Source organism: Anser cygnoides, chromosome 2 (genome assembly GCF_040182565.1).
Source record: "Anser cygnoides isolate HZ-2024a breed goose chromosome 2, Taihu_goose_T2T_genome, whole genome shotgun sequence".
In the NCBI taxonomy this organism is placed as follows: domain Eukaryota; kingdom Metazoa; phylum Chordata; class Aves; order Anseriformes; family Anatidae; genus Anser; species Anser cygnoides.
In genome coordinates, this window is record NC_089874.1 from 146,623,615 (window position 1) to 146,639,340 (window position 15,726).

Consider the following 15,726-nt stretch of genomic DNA (forward strand, 5'->3'; position numbering starts at 1 on the left):
TCAAGACTGCCAGATAGCTAACATATCCCTCAGCTGTAAGTGTTTAAGAAAATACTAAGGATGAGGATTAATGCTTTCTACTATTTGTTATATGTCAAGGCTTAAATAATCAGCATAGTAATAATAGTAGTAGCAATATCTAAGATTATGTATCTAAATTTATATTTTTGAGACAAACTAAAATACCTGATATAAAAAATAAATAAAATGATGTGAACTGTTAGGAAGCTCCAGATATGGGAAGAGAGAATGCAGCTATTAGGCCTCAGTCCAAAGGTACATCTGGAGGGTCACAGAAAAGGGAAGAACTTTGCTTGGAAATGCAGAAGAGAACAAACCTGGCAGTTCCTTCTACGTATCCAAACCCTTGATGAAGCAGCTGACAAAGTAAGCTACTTATGAACTACTCACAGTATCTTAGGGACCAATTTTGTCACGAATTAAGTTAACCAAGCTTAAACTGACCCTTTTAATTTAAGAACAATCAAACAAACTAATGTTTAGTTAATTAATTAATGTTGTCATGCCTATTACATTGTGATTTTTTTATAGTATGTATGTGCAAAAAAGTGCACATTCCTATGTAAAGCATTTACATATTAATGGCATATTAATTCAAGCAATTATAACAGCTAGCTGACTGGTTCAAAATCACATACTCAAAAGTTTAGGCTCATTTCTGTTTACCTATTATGTTATACAGATCAGTAAAGCAGCTTGCCATTGTTGTTTAAGAATAAACGGTAAAGTTACAACCCAAATGATATTAAGTTAAATAATATTATAAACTTTCAGATTATCTCATGTCCAAGCTACTTAGATGAACTGACATCTCTTAGTTTAAAAAAGGTCTGCTACATTTTTACTAAAATTTCAAAATGTCCTAGTCCAAGATACTTTTATTGTTATTTTATGGATCCTTATATTATATTTTTTATTCCTATTTTTTGAGACTATGAAGAATTTGGGACAGGGACCAATTATTCTATATTTCTAAAGTCTCTACAATAACAGCTCTGTTTTCAGCAAGTTACTTGGCATTATGCCTAAAATAATTTTATGATGAAAAAATGAAAAAAGACTTTTTGCTGTGCCAAGTATAAATTAAATATTCCTCTTGTAAAGTAAATCATGTGTTCTTTTCTAATGCCTAATTATTACCAGGAATTGTTACTCCTTTAATGTTAGGGATGTTAACTGCCAACTTTTTTGATTGAAGGTTACAGAAGTAACTTTTCTCAATAACTAATCACTTCAGGAAGTGACAATAATATGATATCATAACAGAACATATTTTTATTACCTCATGCAGAGATACAGCTCAGTAATTAATTACTTATGAGGTATTCTACATTGTTGCAAATTTCTGACTTCAGCTGACATGCTTGCGATGACTGAAAACTGTCTATGAATGCCAGTGGATATCAATGGGACACCGCAATTCCTTCCCTTCTAGCTCTGGCTAGAAATAAAGTTCCATGTAACAGACAGGAAACTGTTTTAGGGATGATGTGACAAAATTTGGTCACCTTAACGTTTGCTGAACTAGCGTTTTCTATTTGAATTCTTCTCCATATGTGAAAACAATAATAATGGTATATCTTCTGTCAGTTTAGAATTCTCTATTACTTATTATAAATATCACCACCAACAAAATACAATATCCAAGGCTTTAATATACATTACAAACATTGAAATCAAGTTATCAAGGCATATAAGTTCAATGGATTCACACATTTTAAGATATAAAGTATTGTAATTCTGTGTGGTAATCTGAAAATTATTTTAAAATGAGAAAGCACTTCAGATAAACTCTGATAAGAAACTCTAAAAGTTGTCCTAAGATAAAATTGTAGCTTGGTACAGAAAGCTAAAGAAAATAAGTGTACATACTCAGTGGTCAGTAGAATTTGATTCACTACAACACACATTTGAATCTAGGTCAAAACAGTGTTTCTTCATGTACTGAGAGAAATTGATTATATCAGGTTAGAATTTCCTACACACGGGTACAAAAATCACTATTAAAAATATTTTCATGTGCATCAGTTATGAATGCTTATCCCAATACACTAAAAAAATATACTTATTTAATATCAGGGTAATTACAGAAAAGTTTTACTTTCAATAAGGTTTACTTGCCATTTCCCTTACATTTTCAGGCTTTGTATTTGTATTTCTTGATATTTTTGTCTGCTTCTTTATTTCTTTTGAATTCATAAATTAAACACTTAAATGACTTAAATTTTTTTTTGTTGTTGTTTTGTTTTTGTTTTGTTTTGTTTTCCTTATAAAGACAAAAAACTATATGGAAAACTATATGGAAATCTATAAGAATGAGCCTTAGATTTTATCTAAAGAGGAGTTTTCCCAAATATAATACTATGTATTCACATTTGTAAAAACATTTTTGACGAACGTATTCTGAAATTGAATCTGAATAATATAAGTAATATTATTTCTCATTAAGCTTTGCTTTCCGGTGCATAGCTCTAAACACCACAGGTTATAAGGACTTGACCTCTGCTCTTGTTGTGGCAAATTTCACTCTGATTTTAGTGACAGAAGGTTAAGGGATTAAATTAGATGTTCACATTTTCTAGTTTCTTAGTCACATTTTATGTTGAGATGGCAGATTAGAAGAAAGAGGGATTCATACAGCAAGATAATAACATTTAGATTGTCCTCATCTGCAACCTCATCTGCAAAGTTTTCAGTTGAAGGTTCAGATACTGAGCAATTCTTTGAACTCTTTGGAATTTAGTACAGTTTTTTAACTGAGTCCTATTTTGTCATTAGTTTTTAAACGTTTCTGTTATGTGTGCTGTAAATGTGTGTATTCTGAAGGTGTAACTAACATGAACAGTATATGTCTGAATACACAAAAGAGATGTAGATGAGAGAAAAAAAAAGTTTCATATTTACTAATACCATAAAGAACCCTGGCTTTTTTTGTGTGAAACTAGTATAGAAACTACCACATTTGGATATAATTTATTTTTCAACTTGTTTCAGCATAGTTGTAACCCAAGACAAAATGTGTACATTGCTTTCTTCATATGTTCTGTCTCTGAAGATATCCAAGTAATCCAAATTACATAGGTCAGAAAAAGATTTAAAAAAAATGATTCCTTTAAGCTATACACTGGAAACATATTGATGACAAGAAAGACTCCCCCTCAACCAATATTTACTAACAGTTAAAACAGATAACATGATTGACCTCTATCACAATCTATGTTTACATAGATAGTAAATAATAAATGGAATTAAGGCAAAGCAGAACATTTTTTAGTGACTTAGATTTATGTTTATCATTTGATCACTGCTATTAAACTGAATCAAACTGAATTTGTGAAACAGAATATTCAGTAAAGGTGTCCAGTAAACATATCTTGACTTCAGTGAGGGATAATCTATTAAAAGGACTAGACAGTTTTCTCTCAAACCAAGTACCCTATCCTGAAATTACGTGGAGTGTATTGGGCTTTATTATAAAGATGTATGTATCATAAAATTAAAATATACCAGAAGTGTCTATCAGGTAAATAGTTACTTTGGAAATTAAAACAAAATAAAACAAAAACCCAAAAACATCATCTTAAAGATATGATTTTCTTGTTAACAGAGTTTTCACTTTTGGGGGGTTTTACTTCTTTTTACTTCTATTGAGGTAGTATTTCAATTTTATATATGATTTTCCAGATTAAAAAATGGCCTTCTGATAAAATCAAAAGAAATTCAAAATAACTTCAGGGCACACATTAATTTAAAAGCATTACCTGAGCAATGAGGAAGAGATCCACTCCAGTGTCCATTTAACTGACACGTACGAGATGACTGCCCTAACAGAGAACGTCTACCTGTGCAAGTATAATGAACAGTAGATCCAAATGTATATTTATCTCCAGACAGGACCGCATTAGGAGGAATGCCAGGATGGCCACAGTCAATCACTACAATGCATAATTATTGGAGATAAAAAAAGGTTATTATCACTGATCAAACAGTTTGTGGTTATCATTTTCATAACTCCATACAGAAATTTTGTGAAGAAGTAGACCTTTTTAGGGTTTGGGGGAGGTGACCACATTATGTGATAAGAAACGAAAAGTATATTAAGGATCAAAAGCTGTGAAACAAATGTTTGTAGATGTCAGGAGGGTAGATATAGATATTGATGTCCAAAGGCACTCAGTGAATAAGTTGAGCCTTATGGCATGAACACACATACACACAAAATTATGCATTTACCCCTCAAACAAATACAGGAAGACAATATCTGCCAAAGTCACTGCTAATGCAGAGAATATGCAAATATGAATCTCTCATCCATTGGTCTCAAATCATTGGTCATGACATCTATTAGGCTTAGAAACAAGATAATGTTCTAATGTACCAATTCACAGGAGTTTGGTTTACTTAAAATATTATATTGTGTGGATATTCTTCTACATATTTTTAACAATTTATTGTTTTAAACTGTTCCTACATACTATCTATTGATGTTAATTGCACAGACATTGTACGGGATAAGATCACAATCTTAGACATGATCATGGATAAACTCCCTATTAGTTTTTCTTTGAGTAAATTTTTATCAATAATTGTAAGTTATTTTCATACTGCGGTTATTTTTTAGTAACCTTGCCATTTTTGTTATTTCCACTTACAGATTGTACAACACCATATCCAAAGTTAGCTTACACACACCTAATTCTACTACCTTGCTTAAATGTCATGAAATATGTAAACTCAGACATAGTATGTCTCTTGGAACTAAAATGAGAATATGCTACAGTCCAGGAAATGAATATGGTCACAGAAATTCTGTAAGATATATTGTCGATATGTATCTTTCATTCAGAGTACACTTCACATTTAAAGTATTTTTTCTAGCAACATGTGCATAAATATGCTAAATAGCATAAGCCCCTTAAAAACGTTAATTAAAAGGAAGAATTGAAAGAGCATTTTGGTCCAGGTCTCCACTGAATTCTATTTCTTACTGTATTTATGCTAGCTAGAAGTCTACTCTACCCGTACTTCAAAATAAAGTAGATTCTTTGAGACTAGTTAAAGAGAGATTGAAATCCAGCTGGGTCAAAATAATAATCCAACATAGGTCAAAGAAAAACATACAGCCAGTTTTCAACTTCTTTTCCATTGCTCTTACAGTGGAAAAAAAAAAGTTCTGGCTATTCAATTACTGACTTACATAAGTCCAGAAATGGAACCAATTTGCAAAATACACCTGAAGCTGATGGGGTCTTATAAAAATATACAGTAGCTGCATCAGAATAAATTTCAGTAAGCTTATGATTATAAAATAACTTGCCTGGGTTACTATGCATTAACCCCTCTATACAAATAACGCAAATAAAGCTGAGTATGTCATTTTAAAATTCCACATAGAACTTTCACTGACAAAAGTCAACGTAAAAAAGAGTAAAATGTGCATTATTAAATTACTTCTGACAATTCTGAATGAAGACTAGGGGAGAAAACCACAAAAGTAGAAAGAAAAAAAAATCTTTGCACCTTTACCTCTAGGATTTATTTCCCTTTGGACCTATGTCACTACTAGGTAACATTTGTCTTTCTTAAACAGTAGTGGTATCTTAAAAATGAATGTTATTAACAGTTCGACTCTGTTGACTCTGTTATAAGTTTAACTGTGAATTGCTACTTATCAAACGACTTATCCTGTTAAATGAAAAATTCCATAACTAAAAGTTTTAGCAGTAAGAAGAATTAAAAATCACATATATATTTTTTTTTTTAGTGTGAATAGCAAAACTGGAGAAATCTCAATTAATTAAAACTAAAAAAAGCAAAATTGAGAATGTATACCTGCAACACTGTAAATGCCTGTCCATGATTCCCGTAAATTAAACATCTATAAAATGTCTGTGGTTATAACTACATCTGTTTCTAACGTTCCAGTTAGAAAGTTATTCATAACAAGACTGAACAAACGCAGCATACTTGTGTTGATGCTTTTGCCTTCCTAGTATTAAATTGCATATGACTGCTGTTCAGGTACATCTGATAGTGTGGTAAGCTGAGGATATGATCCAGAGGATACTTTTGGTGCTCTACAGAGTCATACTTGCTTACTGTCTTCACAGATAGTCAGATCTTGCCGTTGTCCAAAGAGAAATCCAGAGGATATTATAGTAACATAACCCAACAGTTGGACACTGTAGTTTTTAAGTTTCAGTGTGATTATAGTTTTGTGGCCAATGGAGGAGATATATTGGTAAATTCAATAGATACGTTTTTATCTTCTGTCCCTGCTACTGATCATTATGCTGAAGCATTCAAATGTTTTTGTAGTTCGGTTATTGCATTTCTCAAGGTTTCCACATTATTTGCTGCATACAATAATAATATAACTCTGCTACTTCAGATGCCCTTGAGACCTTCCATCATTATCATACATGAAAATGCATATTTTTGCTAATTTGCTAATTGCTGTCATAAGACTGATGTAAATGTTTTGTAAAATAATACCTATTCCAGTTCACATACTTAATAAAAGCAAATTAAAAATCAGTAGAATAAAAGAAACAAATAAAAACGTGTTATCTACTTACTAATGCATTCAGGAAGAGGTTTGTCCCATTGGCCATTTGGCTGACAAATTAAAACTGAAGAGCCAAATAAATAATATCCAGGATTACAGTCATAAAATACCACTGTGCCATACGTGAAATTTCCATGTTCTATTTTACTCTCTCTTATGGAATTTGCAGGAATTCCAGGATCAGAACAATTCACCACTAAAAAAGAGAAAAAGCATAAACTTGAGACTTATACAAATGCAGTTTACTAAAATAGTTGGTACATGGCTTCCTATCCATCAAATAAGGAACTTTCAATGTTTTCAACGTGTTACTTTTTCTTGACAAAAACTATTGCCAACAGCTGGAAATTCGTTGGGCTAAATGGGACTAAATGTGCCTTTGGTCCAACCCTTACAACAATGCAAATTTATTTTCTTCCTGTACTAACATTTTGATGATTAAGAATATAGAAGGATTTTTGAGTCCTTAATTACTTTAGGTTTCATACATTTAAAAATAATAGAAGACTATTTTTTATTTTTTATTTTTATTTTGTCAGCTTACAGGTTTCTGGTGAGACACTACACATTACAGACACCAGTAATAATGTTCTACAAAAAGTGGGTTCTTTTTATTTTTAAATTCTGTTTTAAAACGAATGGATTTGATACGGCGTAAAATATCAAAAAATAGCCTAATCAGCTTATTTCCTGAGTCTCTGATCCCTGTAAGTCAGTACCATATCAGACAGTTTTGCATGTTACTCTGCAGTTTCAGAACACCAAGGTGATTTATAGCAGTTAGACTGAAAATGATATTTATTAGGAACCTTTTTTTTTTTTTTTTAAATAGTAACTTCTCAACAACAAATAGGTCTTTGGAACTTAAACTTCTGTAAACTATTTGCTGTTATCACTTAAGGTAAAGTGATCAAAAGAAAGTGGAGAACATAACTGGAAGTACAATATAGGATAAATTACTATAAATACATAACTTGAAATTATAGAATCACAGAATGGTTAAATATGGAAGGGACCTTAAAGATCATCTAGTCCAAACACCCTGCTTTGGTCAAGGACAAGTGGTTCAAAGCCCCATTCAATTCCACGTTGAACAATTCCAGGGATGGGGCATCTGCAACTTCTCTGAGCAACCTGTTCCAGTGTTTCATCACCTTCATCATAAAAATGTCTTCCCTATGTACAATCTAAATCTATTCTCTTTCAGTTTAAAACTGTTACCCCTTGCCCTGCCTCTACAAGCCCTTGTAAAAATTTTCTCTATCTTTCTTTTATATATTGAAAGGCTGCAATAAGATTCCCATGGAGACTTCTCTTTTCCAGACAAAACAACCCTAACTCTCTCAGCCTGTATGCATAGGTACTCCAGCCCTTTGATCACCTCCTTGGCCTTCCTCTGGACCTGGAAAGACAGGTCCATATCTCGTTCTGGGGGCACTACTCCAGGTTGTGTCTCATGACGGCAGAGCAGAGGGGGACAATCACCTCCCTCAACCTGCTGGTCACACTTCTTTTGATGCAGGCTAAGATACAGTTGGCTTTCTGGTCCAAATATGACAGAAGTATTGAGAAAGTACACAAATGGAAAACAACGATAAGCAGTCAGATCAATAGAAACGAAATAAGGGAAAAAATAGATTTTCCTATGCCATTTTTGAACTATGTTTGCTAAAAATGCAGTGTTATTTCTGAATTAAAAAGCCAACCAAACAAAAAACCTTCGATACGTAATTTTACTTAAGAAACTTGTATAATTACTTTACAAAATCAATAAAAACTACAGACATATAAGAAAATTTCTCTGCAAGAGTTATCACGGCAATTTTTTGAATGTCGAACAGACCTAACTGAAAAATAAAACATGATTAATGAACATAGTTATAAATGTAATATTAATAACTAAATGCCTGTTAGTAAGACTCATGATTTTTAATACATATTTTGTCTTGACAGTGCCCCTTTACCTTCAATTTATTTTCCCATCTTAATTTTCCAAGTTTGAAATCTGCAAATGCATGCTTCATACCTTTGCATATTGGAGGTGGGTGGCTCCACTGCCTATTAGCCTGACACTGTGCTTTGGTTGGTCCTTGCATAACGTACCCAGTATTACACGAGAACGTCACAATGTCATTGAAGTTAAAACCATTTCCACTTGTTCTTCCATAAATTGGACTACCAGGGTGACCACAGCTAACAGCTAGCATAACACAAAACAAAGAAAGAAAAAGCAGACAGAGCATGCTGTTATAACTTTTCATGATTTATAATTATCATTATAATCATCACATAAGAGCATTTTAAAGATTTTATAAGACAGTGAGTGCTTTCCATGAAAGGTTTACATCTCTGAACTGAATAAGAATTGACATATTTTAGTAAGTATTCAAGTGTTTCTTTTCTAATCATACTTGTATGACAAAAATATTTTTATATTTTTTCCTTTTTTTTTTTTTTTGGAATTGCTCTTTATTAAGGATTATATATATAAAAAAAGAAGTTATTTCATACAATTTAATAAAATATTTACGTAAACTAAATAAAATTTGCCATATAGTAATCAGAGCAAATGAAGACAATTCTTCTGAATATTCAGCAGAAAAGGAAGCACTTGATTTTCATTACATGTAGACTGGAACTGAAAGGAAATATATAATTCCGCAGAAATTATTTCTTGTAAATATGCCTTGACTAGTCATTCTTTTATCTTTCAGGCTGAAGTACTTAGTGAAGTTATAAACTTATGACTGGATATATGAAACGTTATGGACATAGTGAGTGAATATTTTCTTGTATTTTTACATAAACTGACTACAGAAGAGCTTCCTTTTTCTCTGCCCACAAGATCAGATGTAAGAAAAATCAATGACAAATTAATTTGCATAAAAATAATTTTTAAATGTATACATATTTTTCTATATTTTAACAAAATCTAATAATTGATAAAGAATATAATCATCACTATTTTAAAATGAAAAAAATAAAATAAATAAAATATTGCTGAATAAAATGCCTTTTTTATCTTTTAAGAGTTTTTCTCTATACTTCTATATTTTTTCTAAATCATTAATTAGGTCTGACAAACATACTTTCTCTTTTTCTCCTTTTAGATCAGACATGATAATACTAAAATAAACCTATTCATAGAATATAAATTAAATAAATTTTAGCAATAACAAAAAAGAGAAAATGGTCTTTAAAAACTATTACAGCATACAGACGAGTCACAGAATATTCTATGAATATAGAATGAAAATTAAATTGGTATGTTCTATTAATATGATTCTATGATTATCTTTGTATTACTGGTATCAGAAACTTTTAACATAAGGCATTGCATTTTATTATAATAGTGCACTAAACTACGAACATTTATAAAGCTGTCAGTATTGTGGTATTCAGCCACACAGAAATATTTTTCATTGTACCTAAAACAATAAAAAATACTGTTGTGAAAACAGGAGTATGAAATTTGCTTAAAGTTTTGAAGTATACTACACATGCATAAGCAGTAACAATACACAATGATATCAATGTCTCCATTGTACAAGCAAGACAGAATTTTGAATTCAAAAGTAAAAAGGTCAGAACCATTAATTTTAAACATTTAATCTCAAAAATTCAGTTAAGACTTGCGGAGGTTAAGTAGAGAGCTACGGGCTGGAACATGAGTGGTTGGAAAGCTGCCTGGCAGAGAAGGACCTGGGAATACTGGTTGATAGGCAGCTGAATATGAGCCAGCAGTGTGCTCAGGTGGCCAAGAAGGCCAACAGCATCCTGGCCTGTATAAGAAGCAGTGTGGCCAGCAGGTCTAGGGAGGTGATTGTCCCCCTGTACTCGGCTCTAGTGAGGCCGCACCTCGAGTACTGTGTTCAGTTTTGGGCCCCTCGCTACAAGAAGGACATGGAGGTACTTGAGAGAGTCCAGAGAAGGGCAACAAAGCTGGTGAGGGGTCTGGAGAACAAATCTTACGAACAGCGGCTGAGGGAGCTGGGGTTGTTTAGCCTGGAGAAGAGGAGGCTCAGGGGAGACCTCATCGCTCTCTATAGGTACCTTAAAGGAGGCTGTAGAGAGGTGGGGGTTGGTCTATTCTCCCACGTGCCTGGTGACAGGACAAGGGGGAATGGGCTAAAGTTGTGCCAGGGGAGGTTTAGGTTGGATATTAGGAAGAACTTCTTTACTGAAAGGGTTGTTAGGCATTGGAATGGACTGCGCAGGGAGGTGGTTGAGTCACCATCCCTGGAGGTCTTTAAAAGACGTTTAGATGTAGCCCTTAGTGATATGGTTTAGTGGAGGACTTGTTAGTGTTAGGACAGAGGTTGGACTAGATGATCTTGGAGGTCTCTTCCAACCTAGACGATTCTGTGATTTTGTGATTCTGTGATTACTAGAAAATGAAGTGGAAACAAAATTAATAAAATTATTATAGTAGTGTTAAGTATTTCTCATTCTATGTAAAACAGTAAGGAGAGTGAGCAGTAAGGGTAGTGAATTAACAGCTTGTATTACAAGAAGGTGTTCTGCAACAAGAATGAAGGCATAAAAACCGAATATTTGCAGTTGGACAAAAAAGTATTCAATACATATATTAAATAAAAGTGTATTCAATACACTAATATCATCGAAACTGAATTATTGAATCGTTATAATTCACTTGAGAATCCTTTAAGAACTCTCAAATTCTAAATGAAATACCATGTTTTCTGATTATATAACAGTCTTTTGTGTGGTATCACAGAATCACAGAATTGTAGGGGTTGGAAGGGACCTCAAGAGATCATTGGGTTCAATCCCCATGCCAAAGCAGGTTCCCTAGAGCAGGTTGCCCAGGTAGGTGTCCAGACGGGTCTTGAATATCTCCAGAGAAGGAGACTCCACAATCTCCCTGGGCAGCCTGTTCCAGTGCTCTGTCACCCTCACCCTGAAGAAGTTCAGATGTTGACAAACATGTTGACAGGTAGGTTGATAAACTTGTCACATAAAAGGAATCTCATTAACAAAGTAGAAAATTCATGTAAAAAAAAACAAAACAAAACACTACAACTAATAAGAGTATATTTTTAAGAAGAAGAAAAAATAGTATAAACTTGATGAAGCAATAAGCAATAATTTTAATCATCAATGCTGACAGTGTAATTCAAGAGGATCTCCTTCACTAAATACTACAGTCAAAGTAAATTTACATTAGATATTTCTAAAAGCCACTAAGGCATATAAAGCCATTTTCAAATTAGAGTATCTGAGTGCCTAAATCCCATCACTTTTTGAAGTTCATATTTACTTTTAAAGAACAGGTATTTACTTGCCAAAAGATGCAGTAATCTAGTGGAAATTTTAAGAGACAACATTAAACTTCATCTGATAGATGAATCACATATTTTATATAGCCATGTACTTCTGAGGATCTACTTCAAATCATTCTCTTTTACTAAATTCAATGATACTCCTCATCTTTTCTGACATAGACATTCCTGTAGCAGAAATCAGTATGTATTGCCACTCTTACTTACGCACACAGGATGGAAGCTGACCAGACCAGTTGTGATCCTGTTGACATATTCGTACAGAAGAACCAATCAACCGAAAACCAGGACTGCACTGGTATACAACTGTGTCTCTATACCCATAATTTTCTCCAATTACTTGACCGTTGACTATAAGATCTGGACTACCACAGTGACCAGCTAGAATTTTCAAAATAAATAATAAAAACAAGCAAAGAAAAAGATCAGTAAATATGTCAGAGAAGTTTAAAGTAAAAATTATTTTATTTTTTTCTTTAATTAAAGCAAGAAAATCTTCAAATTTTTGTATAACTTCACTCAAAGGTTTATATTTATTAACTTGGGGAAAACTACAGTATTGCACTTTACACATTTAATAAATTTGAAAAAGACAGTGAAGCAAAGATATTAAATTCCATTTATATTATCAAACCTCCTTTCTAAAATAAGTGATTCCTTTTATTAAAACCTGTAGATTTCTAAATTATTTCTACTAGTTTTATTTTGGCTAAGATTAAATTGAAATTAACATTAGGGCATTAGAAATTTAAAGAAATAAATATAAAAATACATAGATGTAAAAGTCCACATAAATACAAAAATATAAATATATATGTAATCTCCATCACAAATGTAAAACTGCATACATTATAAATGTAACCTTCTTGGCCTACCCTCTATTCCCCAAATATGAGAAATATTTTATATGAATATCACAAACACGCTTTTAACCTAAAGGAATCAGGGAAAGAATGAACCATGTGCCTTTTGTTACAATTTTTCTTAATGAACTCTGGAAAATGGGCACCACGATTCACCAAATCATGTGAAAATAGAGACCTCATAGAGAAAATGACACAGGACAAAGAACTCAAAAATAAATAAGACAAACAAGGAAAGCAAGCAGTGTTACAACTATCAGTTTAGTTTAAGTGGAAAAATATTACCAGCTACCCAAACTCCTGTTTCCCTTTTGTCATCTAGTTCTCATAAACAAATAAATAAGTATACAAATAAATAAAACACTCAAAACAATGGAGTTGCTAGTAAGAAAATCCATTTAGAGGGAATACAGTTTGGATTGTTCTTTCCTTTGAACTTTGCAGTCTTTATAATGTAAACTCTGATGTAAACTTGTAGGGTTTTCTCACTTTTTTTGAGGGCTAGAAATTTCTTATAGGAAAAAAAAAAATCTGAGATTTTCTTGCCTCAAGAACTTAAAGCTCACATAGTACTCCACTGTATGAATCATGCCAAAGTAATCAGAATTTGCAATACAGGTAGTGTCTGAACCTTCATACTGATTAAATTTGATGGGTGAAATGTGACTTCTGGATAAGGAAGTCCCCAACAAATAGGAAACTATTTGTTTGACTATTTGAAATATTTGTTTCATTTCAAATCACCATCTTGTCATGTTGGTGCGTATGGTAAGCTGTTGAGTATGTTTGCCACAGAAAGTGTCTGTAATGGTATGCAGAGTTCCTGATGAGAGAACCTTTGAGAACATAGATGAAATTTGCACAAATTTATGCAGCTGAATAAGTTCTCATGGTTGTAATAAAGTCAGAAGCTCGTTAATATTTATTAAGATTTAAATAATATTTAAATTGTTAATATTAATATATACTAACATGTGAAATAAGTATTTTTATTCGTTTGCTTTATTTTCACCCTCTCCTGTTAATTGCTTTACAAGACTTCCATTTTAAACTCATTTTAATGGAGTTACGTCAAATAATTTTTGTTTCACCTCATTAACATTTTGAAATGATTTTTGAAGTGCCATCCAGTATCTTTTGATGCTTTCGTTGGTGTCTGCAAGTTTGCATCTATACAGATACATATAAAAAAGACAAAATTGGGGATTTAGAGTGTTTTTTGTTTGTTTGTTTGATTGATTGATTGATTTTAGTGATTGTGGAAAGTTTCCAAAGGTCTCAGATTACTGTTGGATCTTTGGTACCCTGGAAAAAACTAATACTGCACATGTATAATTTTCTGCACATGTACAGTTTTCTGAGAAACTGTTTTTGTTTCTGAATGAGACATACTTACTGTGCAATGGCATCAAAGATCAATTCTATTCTTTCATTTCATCTCACAGCTGAATCCCCCAAACCTTTTCCCACTTACTTGTTTGTATTATATATATGATCTTCCGTATAACTGATGTCCAGAAAAGGACAGAAAACCAGAAAGGTACATTGTTTTAAATCTGTTCCCATTTGGGAAATATATATGGGAATCATTATGGAAGAGCAATGGTTTAGTTGTGAAATTTTCTACGATGAAACTGAATAAAATCACAAAACTCATTGTTGTAATAACTAGCCTTCACTTGAAACGATCATACAGTGTGGCTAACTGTCTTTTGCAGTGAGATAGCTAAATTATTTCTCCCAAATGCAATTCAGATCTAAAACTGTTCAGGAGCTAAGGTAGATTATTTTCACTGGGGACTGAATGTAAATACCACAAACTGGTATTTAAATCTGCCAGGAAAAACAAAACAAAACAAAACAAAACAAAACAAAAAGAACACCTACAGCAGAAAACTGAAAAAAAAATGCAAAAAGGTAAGGAAGTAGAAAGTAAGGGACTGCTGAGAGAAAACCAAGAGTACTGCTGGGAGAAAAAAGGTTTAAAAAGTGAACAACAGTGAACAAGTGAACAAGTGTTGCCTCCTTTTTTTTTATAAATATATATATATTTATTTTTTATTTTATTTTTTTAATTTAGTGAGTCTAAGCATGACTACTTTTTTCAGCAAGTAAAAGTAGAAAAGCTCTGAGGTAAATGCTAAAAAAAAAACCAAAAAACTTTATGGCTATGAGGAGAAAGAAAAAAATAGAAGTAGGAAAAAAAATCTATTTTTTATTACTTTTTTTTTCAGTAGCTGAAAACAAATACCATAATTTATTCACAAGTTGTACAGAAATGTATTTCTCAGATCATAACAATACCTGTTCTGTAGATCTTCCTGCTGTATTTTATCTCCTTGCCCCTACATCCTTCCTCACAGTGTTCCCTCGGGCCAATTTTCTTTCCTTCTTGCTTGATGCCTGCCTAAGAATTCTATAGCTCCTTTGCTGTTTATCTTTCATTCTCTGCACCTTCCAACATTTTCTTTTTCAGCCTTCTTAAACAAATATGTCTTCTGACTTGTCATTATCTGAACTCATCACTTATGTCCCATTCTTAATTTGAATTAATTATTGAGGGAACAAGAATTGAACTGAAGTTTTCTTTCCAGAAGTCTCATTCATGCAAAATAACGTACCACAACAGGCAGTGTTGCTGCAACAGCAATTATTTTAGTCATTACTGTCTCCCTTTTATAAACAATCTGTCACTAGCATTTATTTTTACAAAATGCTTTCTTTTTTTTTTTTTTGCACGCTATATATGCTGTATGCTATATTCTACTTCTGCAATCAAAACTTTCATCCATCCTATCTTCAATTTGCCATCATCAAAGCTTTGAAGATATACCTTTGAAGATTTACTGTAGTCACATTAAATTGATGCAATAATTTCAATGAATCTTTTAGATTCTTTTTTTTTTTCCCTTCCAGTAAAAAAAAAAAAAAATGCATTTTCTATACTTATTGTTACTGGATACTAGCATAT

General features: G+C 32.4%; 1 protein-coding gene across 4 annotated transcripts in view; it reads right to left on the reverse strand.

Annotated features, from left to right (window-relative positions):
* CSMD3 (CUB and Sushi multiple domains 3) overlaps nucleotides 1–15,726 on the reverse strand; it is a 712,079-nt gene that overhangs the window by 63,553 nt on the left and 632,800 nt on the right. For all 4 annotated transcript variants that reach the window (XM_066990669.1, XM_066990670.1, XM_066990673.1 and 1 more), the window contains 4 exons: nucleotides 12,100–12,273; nucleotides 8,616–8,789; nucleotides 6,600–6,785; nucleotides 3,783–3,956 (listed from right to left, as the gene is read on the reverse strand). In XM_066990669.1, coding sequence (XP_066846770.1) covers nucleotides 3,783–3,956; nucleotides 6,600–6,785; nucleotides 8,616–8,789; nucleotides 12,100–12,273 — 708 coding nt within the window. The remainder of the gene's footprint in view (nucleotides 1–3,782; nucleotides 3,957–6,599; nucleotides 6,786–8,615; nucleotides 8,790–12,099; nucleotides 12,274–15,726) is intronic.